Source organism: Poecilia latipinna, unplaced genomic scaffold (genome assembly GCF_001443285.1).
Source record: "Poecilia latipinna isolate Pla-1442-1.1 unplaced genomic scaffold, P_latipinna-1.0 Scaffold847, whole genome shotgun sequence".
In the NCBI taxonomy this organism is placed as follows: Eukaryota; Metazoa; Chordata; class Actinopteri; order Cyprinodontiformes; family Poeciliidae; genus Poecilia; species Poecilia latipinna.
This window is the reverse complement of record NW_015113463.1, coordinates 355,889-365,205: the sequence shown is the minus strand read 5'-3', so window position 1 is coordinate 365,205 and position 9,317 is coordinate 355,889. Positions and strand designations below refer to the sequence as shown.

Below are 9,317 nucleotides of genomic sequence, written 5' to 3'. Positions count from 1 at the left end.
AACTTTTGAGTATATCACTACTCAAATCTGAAAAAATTTAAATGAGTTCAACACTCAGTTTTTTCTTATTTCCTAAAATGTACCAAAAAACAACTTTTTTTTAGCGACACTGTGAAACAAACAGCAGTGTTTCCATATTTTTCTGTGAATGGTTGAGCAAATTCTCAATGAGAATGTGAAATACTTTATTTTTTTCTCACCTTTTAATATAACAACACAATAAATGGAAAACTAAACCCTAGCTCTCCCTGGTTCTTATTAGGAAATATTTTCGATTATTAATACAAGGGTGGGGGAAGCAATGTGTATGTCATTTTATCTCATTCAGAAAACCTGTGAACTAAGCACATTGTGTGTTTTTACTTCTTTACCTAAAAGGAAACAAAATCTGCATGAACTGATCTGTAATTTTTTTAAAATGTTATCATATGAATACGGTACTGTGAAAGTCTAAGCATATGTTCATCATGCACTCTGTGTGTAGTTTTTCTTTTTCATTCAAAAAAGTGTGAGGGTAAGACTTTTTGAAACACCCATAACTCCTGGAAAAAGAAAACAACTGGAGAAAATCTGAATATTTGCTTAACTTTTTGTCTTTTTTGTCAGCATCCTTTTTGCTTGAAATGTGAAACATGACATTAATATTTATGAAAGGAGCAAAAGTTGAATTTCCTGATCTTCAGAAAGACATAACTACTAAGAAAGAAAAGAAAATGAATAATTTAATTTAGTATTTTTGTTTGTTTTGTTCTATAAGGTACTAAAATGTCAAATTTTGCAGTGTGAAGTAAAAAAAAGAAACCCAAAACCGTACTGGGTCCATATACAGTTCAGGCTAGTTCTGTTCTCAGCAGACAAAAATTTATAATTTTTTTAAAAATGTTTCTTTCCCTTTGTCTCAAAAGGTCCTGAATAGTTAAACGTGGGAGGACTGTGTGAAAGAAAAAAAAATCAGAACTTAGGGCTTAAATGGACCAATAACAACAGGGAATAAATAACTGGAGTTTTGACACAAATGGAACAGAACAGGACAAAAAATTAAATAAAAAATAAATATATAAACTTGCCATCATAATAGCTACTTCAGTAATCTGTCAATTTTTCAGAACTCTGAAATGACTAAAAAATTTCTATTTCATGCAGTTTTGGACAAGTTTAACTCTTGTCTAAAGGTAGATAATTCTTTATCTTTTTTTATTGTACACACATGGCAAAGAATGTTCTCAGAGATGGTAAACGGAGCTTTGATGGAGGTGCATTTTGGGACAATAACATGCATAAAGAACAGTGCATAGGTCCAGGTCATTGGGCCGGTTCCCGGTGGTTTCCAGTGTGTTTCTGTGGCAGCGTCTTACAAACAGATCAGTTTCTGCAAAGCAGGTGCTGATGGAAGAAGTCTCTAAGGAAGGATAAGTGGCGCCATCTTGTGGACAGACTGTCTGCACATCTTTAGGCGATTTGATGATTTCAGGCTGGAGTTTATCCAGCAATTCTTTTTTTTTTTTTTTTTTTTTTTTTTTAAAGGATTGGATGCTGAAAGAATGCGAGCATGGTTTGCACCGACACAAAATGACCCTCAAGGTTTTTTTTTTTGTTTTGTTTTTAGTAGATGAGGTCTGCTATGCACAGTTTAGATCAGTTATTTCACTGCAAAGCCCTTTCCAACACACAGCAGACCCATAAAATGACCTCTAAGTAGTTCACATTTACTTTTTGTGGAAAGTAGAAGAACCGAGCTTAAAGATCAAGCTAACATGCATAACGTCTTCAGAAAGTTTTTTTTTCCACCTTTTTTTTCCTGAAGAATCAAAGTTCAAGAGAAACAACATTTCTTTCATCTTGTTTTGTTTTTCTTTTGTTTCACTTCATCTTTTAAAAAGAGAAAACTATTAATGGCTTACTAGCTACATCATTCTTGCACTTGTATTGCAACTACCTTTGGTAAATCAATAAAATGAACGGAAAAAAAAAAATCCACAAGTTCTTACATGTTCCCGTCACTCAACTTTGCCATGTTGCGTTCCTGTCACGTGCTCTGCTCCACTCCACACGTCCGCTAGCTCCGCTCTGTGCCAATGCCGATGCCTCCGGGTGGAGACGGCTCTCAAGAAAGACACACCAGCAAGGCAGAGAAGGAAAAAAAAGAAGGCGAGAACAAAGAAAACAAACAAAAAAAGAAAAGGACAACGTTGCATCCTTTTAAAAAAGACGCCAACGATGATGGAAGATTGCAACCCGACCACTGCCATTTGAAGTTTCAGGGTTTCACCGCTTCATCATCTTGGAGACAAAGCTGACGATGGCCGAGGCGGGCTGATCTGGGTCCAGTTCAGCAAACAGGTGGCTGACATTGTCCGTTGTGCTTCCTTGTTTCCTTGCAACGAACCCAAAAAGCCTGGAAGAGAAGAAAAATTTTAGCTTAAACTGTAAAGTATAACAAAAACTCAACTGTTGAAATGTGAACTTACTTTACTGATCCACCTCCGTCTTTTATCCATCTATTGAACAAAAATAGAAATTTTATACTGTATTACAATTTGGTGGTCGTCAACATAAATGCTGCTAATTTTTGTGAAATATAATTCTTACTTTCTGTCTTGGGGGTCCAAATCACAGTAGGTAACTGTGTTAAGGGGATAATGTCGCCGGAAGAAAATTCTGTACCAAAAGACATAAATGACCTATTACCTGAGACTTAAGGCCCACATATACTCAGGCGTTCTTCATGCTGCGGAGGTCTACACGTATTCGAGGCAAACTCAAAGTGGACGCCTGAGCAAAGATTCATTTTTACGCCTGCATACATGTACACTGAGGGAAATGTTCACATCAAACTGTTTTTGTGTGCGACAACGAGATGATAAGGTTGAGAGCTGGTACGACCAGTTGCAAGGACGCGCAACTGCCAGATTGCCAGTGGTGGAGAAGAAACGAGGCTGGGTGCCCAACCAGCTCACCACACTTGCTGGTATCTATTCAGTTTATGGAAAATGAAAAATTTTTTCAGAAGAAATTTGTGCAATCGGCATCTCGACTATGAAATCCCAACTGTCCGTGGGCAGTGTGCGCAGAGTCTGTGCGGCTTGCAGAGTATCTAAGGTACGCCTGAATATGTGGGAGCCTTTATGCTATTATCATGGCATTTATTAGATGTCATTGTAGTTTCCTTACTTTCTCTGGCTGTCAGTGAGGGTGATACCCTGCATGGACACCTTGAAGTGGACAGTGGTGGCCGCTGGGAGTGGATTGGTTGTCAGTGTCTGACTAATGGCCTTGGCAATGGCCTGAGGCCCCGTGAGTGACTCCATGTCCACAGAGTTGATGAAGAGAACGTTACATGCTGTGAATTAACAAAATGGGAGCAGTGTCAGCTGACAGAGGATGACTGGAAGAGCATTTACTGCAGAATGTACTGGATGAACCAATCATGCATATTCAACAGTCGGATGTGAGTATTTTTATGCCGTTTCCCAGTTATATGAATCCAAAGTGCTTCAAGAGAAAGCTATTGTACTTCTTGTTTCTTGAAGATCCTTCACATCTGATTCTTCAGTTCTCATCCTGGGTTTGGAATATCAGGCTTCTGAGATGTAGGCAGAATTATCACACTAATAGGACTGTTAAGGTCACATTAGCCATTGACCCAATGACCAATGGGTCAATGAACCACTGACCCATTGTCAACCTGTTGTCAAACAGGTTATTTGATGATTGGGGACAATGTTTGACTCATTGTCCCTTGTAAAATACTTCTTACTAATGCCAACATCTTGTTGGTTTTAGTCGCAAGTCTGATGGTTATAAAATCATCAAGGGGAAAACTGACCTCATAAAGAAGAAACTGTATCTAGCCCCTGGTTCAGCTTTGTGGATCTAAGGGTCAAGATCCAAGCCAAAGAAATGGAAGCTTTAACTTAATATACCCACTCAGTAGACAACAACATCAGGTCTCCGAGTAGAGCTGATGGGTAGCAGATATAACCCATAGAGAATGTGCAGATATCTACACAGAGAGAATGAATTTATATTCAAGGACTAAAAAAGTGGATTTTTGCATATGTTCCCTTTAACTGTCCTTTTAGTGTGAATTTCCATCACACAGGTTTTGCAGTTGAGAAGATCCCAGAGCGAACTAGAAGATGTGAACCTTCAATAAACAACAAGTCAGTTGCTTTCTATTTAGAAATTTGGGAGGCTTTACACTCAGATATTCTTCTACAGTCACTCGCATGCATGCCTTGTCCATGCAATAGTAAATATCTTCAGGAATAATTTAAAGCCAACTCCATTACAACATGTTCATAACTACAAAAACCATGCAAAACCAGTATTTACCATAGGCTTCCTCAGGAACCTTCTGAACTGTAAAATAAGGGTAACAATGTTTAAGAAAATGTTTCTAGAAAATAGATGTCTAATTTTACCTTATGTGCTTCACTTTCTGTAAAGTCTTCTTTGCCAAATAATAATAATAATAATAATAATAATAATAATAACAGTTTCTTGTGACTTTGACCAGTGCTTGGTGCCTTTTTTGTTTGAAAGTTTGTTTACAGAAAGTCTCGCAATGTAATGGCTGGTTAAAAAAAGACTAGTACTATAAAAGAACGGCATCATAAAGCTGCAGAATCCCTCAGAAAGGCTAATAAGAACAAAATTTCTACTCTTAAATTCCATGAATCCTTACCTGCTCCCTGTTTGAGAAGCTCAACAACTTGATCAGTAGGTGTAGCAAGTTCCAGCGCCTCTTCATTTGGATCTTTTTGTCGGGAGAATAAATAGTTATTATCAGAAAACAAATCCTAAGTACATCACAGGATGAAGGCAACAATCACTTCTTCAGTCTTCTAACAGTCATGAGAATCAGACAGCGTTAGGATGTTGCTGACCTTTGGTGGGGATCATCAGCTTGCAGGGCAGAGCCAGAGGAGTCATTGCATGTTGGTACACCAGAGCAGAGAGACATCCTGCAAATACACAAAAAAAAAAATCTTTGTGTGAAACTGGACCGCCGGATTCAAGAGCTCCTACCACAGGCAAAAGGTCAGATACCCACCAAAATAGGGTTCATTGGGGCAACCTTTCAGGCGAACGCCTTTGGGGCTGGTCTCAATCAGGAAGTGCCTCACCAGCTCATTGGTCATGTCGGCAACTACCAAAGAATCACAATATATGGCATCAAGTGAGTAAAACAGGCCACAAACTTCATAAAAGTGCTGAATATGTCACTGAGTTTACCTTTTTTGTTTTGCTGGACAGTTGGTGGGGGACAGGCCACCTTCATGGCCAGACCGTAGGCTCCACGAAAAGAGTGGCTATCCCGTATGATGAACGCCCCTGGCTCCCTGTCCTTTAACAGACTAATGGCTGAAAAGAGGATGTAGGAAGTCAGAATACAAAGGAAAATGCTGGATAAACACTAGTGTATACCACTAGATACAGCTGAGACAAGATATTCACTTACACTGTAGAAAATGCCGTAATATATTTTTTTCCACTGTCTGATGTTAAATCAGACTGAATTGTTAGCAGTTTTTAAAGCCCTTATAGTCAATAAAATTATCTGAAAGGCAGAATGGTGAGAGAGATTTTATGAAGGCAGATTTTAACTTCGAATTTAGAAGCTGACAATCATTTTGTTTGTCTTTCATGCATTTGGAGTAATGGCATCCAACTTTCTGAGCGGCCTTTCGGCCAATGGACTTGTTTTCACTGCTGATAATGACACTTTCTCTATAGTTTCAGCTAGTATCTTAAGTTTTGGGGTTCATATGGACATTTCACACCAACCTGTCTCCTTCCTGAACCATGTGATGGTTGAATATTTACAAGCTGTTTATACTTCCAACAGATGAGGTGCCACCTTTCAGGCAACTGGAAATTGTATCCAAGTATGAACAAGTCTTACCAAAGTCCATGGATCTCTTATTGATTACTTTGGATATATATATTTTTTTTATTTTCAATCATGAAACAATTATCTGGGCAAATTCTGGCATTTAGCAAATCAAAAATAATTTTAGTAATTCTAATATAAACAGAAAAGGTTTGTAATCAGATTAAATGTCAGAAGTGGGAAAAAGCCTTGTGTTTTTATTCTGCACAGCATTTGTAAATCTTTGGGTTTTGCTATATTTAGAGCCCTCACCTTGTTCTCTGGAGATATCTGGCTTGTACCAGAACCTAGAAGTGTCCTGGACAAACTTAACATTCATCTTAATGTCTGGATAACCATCTGTTTAAAAGAAAATGAACAGGAAAGATGATTACTGAGTATACAAGGCAGCTGCGAGCTAACACAACCTGTCCCTTGTCTCACCATAGATGGACTTGGAGACGTCTGGGAGGGTATGTGTGCCGGAAAGGTTTGGCGTGCTGCCACCGCTGGCTGGCGTCAGGTTCCTGTTGTCTGTCCTCTCTGCGTCTCCACTGGACATGTGTCTCTTCTCTGGAAGCTGTGGGGAGACGGGAAAGGCGGGGGTGGGAGGCGGTTGGGCGCTCCCCTGACGAGAGGCAGCCCCCAGCTCATCGGGTGTGTTGCAGCCGCTCGACCCCGCACGCCGCCCCATTAGTGGACTTGGGGGGATGGCGGTGCTTGCAGTTTTAGGGTTTCGACCTATCAGAGGGCTGGATGGGGGCTGGTGTCTAGTCAGGGAGGGGCTTGCTTGACCTAGGCGTCTTTGAAGGGCGGGGCTGGGAGGCGTGTTGGTGGCCACTGTGCGGTGGAGGGTGTTCGGACTGCCGGGGACTGTGTGGACACCCATGATGTTGACCTGGGAGCCCTCAGGGGACGCAGGTCTGTTGGTGTATGGGGAGGCGGGACTGCGGGGGGCGCTGTCTGAAGAACCAGTCCTCCTTCTGAAAAATAAAAACAAGTATTTGTTTTCCTGAAAATTCAAATTTACAAAATTCTTCTACATACAGTGCCTTCCAAACATGTTAACACCCCTTGGAATTGTTTTTTTTTTTTTTGCTACAACCCCACTATATAGTATATTATTGGGATTTTATGCTATCGACCAAAACAAAGTAGTGAATAATTATAGTACACATTCCTAGTTATCAAACAGTAAGGTATGCTCAATTGGTTATTCCAAGTATATCAGACTTATGACAGTGTAGCACAAATTTATAAGAAGCCTCTCTAGACTATCATCGCTAATTCGAATCTTTAATGCAGCCAAGTTGAAGGAGAATGGTATTGCAGGCACTTTGCTGCCATCTAGAAGCCAGAGTCTGTCTAGCTATTAGGTTACAGAACCAGGCTGTATCTGAAGTACTTTAACTATGGATCGGATCACACAAATCTGGTCCACAGTTACAGTCCATCGGTCTGGTTATGGTCCATCTTGAAAATCAGTTTAAAAATCTTCTTCAGTAAAATCTAAATGTCAGAAACTGGGTTAAAGGTTGCAAATTTACATCATATTTGAATGTCTGTCTTTTGTTTTCTTTTATTATATTTATAAATACAATCATTAAGTAACCCAACACTCCGACATGACAAATGGCAGTGGTACTTAATAAAGCAAAAGCAAAAAATGAGTGTAAGAAAAATAGAATGAACTGTATATTTCTACAAGACAGTGCATTGAAGTTGGTTAAGCAATACTGACCTACTGAAAATGCTTATGTTTACTAAATTGTGGGAGGTCAGAGTGGAAAAACTTACCCGTCAGTGGTGTGGATAGGACTGCTGAAGGACAGAGGAGCGGTGAATGGTTGTGGTCTCATGTCCCCAGCGCTGCGATTATCTGAGAAGCACAGGTGACAAAAAAGGTGAACTCAAAAAGAAAACGTGTAGTTGCAATAAAATACAAGGTTGTTAAAAAACAGTTCTGGAGACTGTGAAACTATATCAAAGCAGAAGTGTCCCTACCTTGCTGTGCATTATTACAATCAGAGTCTGGCGGCAATGCAAGTCAAAAAGGAAGGAAAAAAAGAAGACAGGAGCTCAAAACAGGAAATGCTCAAAACAGCATGTATAAATTTAAACAACTTTTTCAGTATTTTCACATCAATGTGGAGGAATCTTGAAGTTTATTAACTCAGTTAATTTGAGAGGTTTTTGAGTATGAAAGCAAAAATGTATTCCTTTGGGATCTTCAAGATATTTTTGCAAATATTTGACAGTCACTTTTGTTCCTTTTGATCAGCAGTCATTTTAGCATTGTAACGTTCACATGGAGGCCCTAAGTAAATGAAATCTGCTGCTATTTGAATGTACTTCAGTTATCTGTGTCTGAAATCAACATTTGTTTGATGATCAACTACAGAAAAGGAAAATCTATAGAGTTGGTCTTTAGAACACTGACCTGATCCACCTTGTTGATGAGGTTTTAGTCCCAGAGCAGACAGAGGTGTCTTTGTCAAACCTGGAGTAGATCGAGCTAAAAAAAAAAAAAAAAAACAGATTCAAACCACAGTTACTGCAGCAAAAGGTTCTGTTTCTGCCCAACACGGATTAAATGAAAATGGAAAAAAACAAAGTCAGCATCATTAATCCATTAAAATAAAGTTTGTTACACAGACACACACACACAATTTTTTTAAATTTTTTAAAGAATAATTGAAAAAAGTTAAGAGAATTCTTACCACTGCTTTCAAAAGAGGAACTATTGCCATGGCGACAAGTCTCATCATCTTCAAATGCTTCCCGGTAACTGTGCATAAGACCCTGAAGAAAAAAGTATTGTCAGACGGAACTTCTCAACAGTCAATATAATCTGAAAAAATACCAGCTTTAAAATGTGCTTAATGTGCATTAATACACACAGTGGAAACCATCGTACCGCTATCATAGATGCTAACATCCAACGTCTTCCTTAAATCCACTCTTGGGGATACAGACAAAAAAAATAAAAAAATGGTCCTGCTGGTTTGGCTGCTTTGCAAACACCAGCTTCCCAAGTACTGAATTTACTTTTGATTATTTCAGATGTGGTCTACAAAAAAAGTTGCAGACAGGCAAATTTTCTGCAATTAATTTGGAGTTATGTTCCACAGAAAAATCTGCAAACACTAAACAGCAAAAATCCAGGAGTTACAATCACTTTCATGGCAATAGTAATTTTATGAAATGTTATCCCTACTATATACTCCAAAGTCAACTGTTTGTTGGTTTCAATTGGGAAAAACGTCAACATGGACCGCATGACGACAAAGGACATGGGGCTCATAGAGTATAGAGTCAATACCTAAAGATCTCCAAACTTCATGTGGCCTTCAGTTTAGCTCAAGAATGTGTAGACAGAATCACAGTATGGATTCCCAAACCTTACATCATCCAGTGCAAAAGAATGTTTCAGAGGCAGTGA

At 39.0% G+C, this 9,317-nt stretch overlaps 1 protein-coding gene across 5 annotated transcripts in view; it reads right to left on the bottom strand.

The window, feature by feature from the left end:
• Positions 1 to 418: 418 nt before the first annotated feature.
• LOC106956839 (tensin-like) overlaps positions 419 to 9,317 on the bottom strand; it is a 79,052-nt gene continuing 70,153 nt past the window's right edge. For all 5 annotated transcript variants that reach the window (XM_015047903.1, XM_015047906.1, XM_015047904.1 and 2 more), the window contains 15 exons: positions 8,596 to 8,677; positions 8,316 to 8,390; positions 7,880 to 7,906; positions 7,673 to 7,754; positions 6,320 to 6,858; positions 6,149 to 6,235; positions 5,239 to 5,367; positions 5,057 to 5,152; positions 4,890 to 4,967; positions 4,688 to 4,759; positions 4,336 to 4,362; positions 3,172 to 3,340; positions 2,590 to 2,658; positions 2,469 to 2,498; positions 419 to 2,395 (listed from right to left, as the gene is read on the bottom strand). In XM_015047903.1, the coding sequence (XP_014903389.1) occupies positions 2,266 to 2,395; positions 2,469 to 2,498; positions 2,590 to 2,658; positions 3,172 to 3,340; positions 4,336 to 4,362; positions 4,688 to 4,759; positions 4,890 to 4,967; positions 5,057 to 5,152; positions 5,239 to 5,367; positions 6,149 to 6,235; positions 6,320 to 6,858; positions 7,673 to 7,754; positions 7,880 to 7,906; positions 8,316 to 8,390; positions 8,596 to 8,677 (1,692 nt within the window). In that variant the 3' untranslated portion in view covers positions 419 to 2,265. The remainder of the gene's footprint in view (positions 2,396 to 2,468; positions 2,499 to 2,589; positions 2,659 to 3,171; positions 3,341 to 4,335; positions 4,363 to 4,687; positions 4,760 to 4,889; positions 4,968 to 5,056; positions 5,153 to 5,238; positions 5,368 to 6,148; positions 6,236 to 6,319; positions 6,859 to 7,672; positions 7,755 to 7,879; positions 7,907 to 8,315; positions 8,391 to 8,595; positions 8,678 to 9,317) is intronic.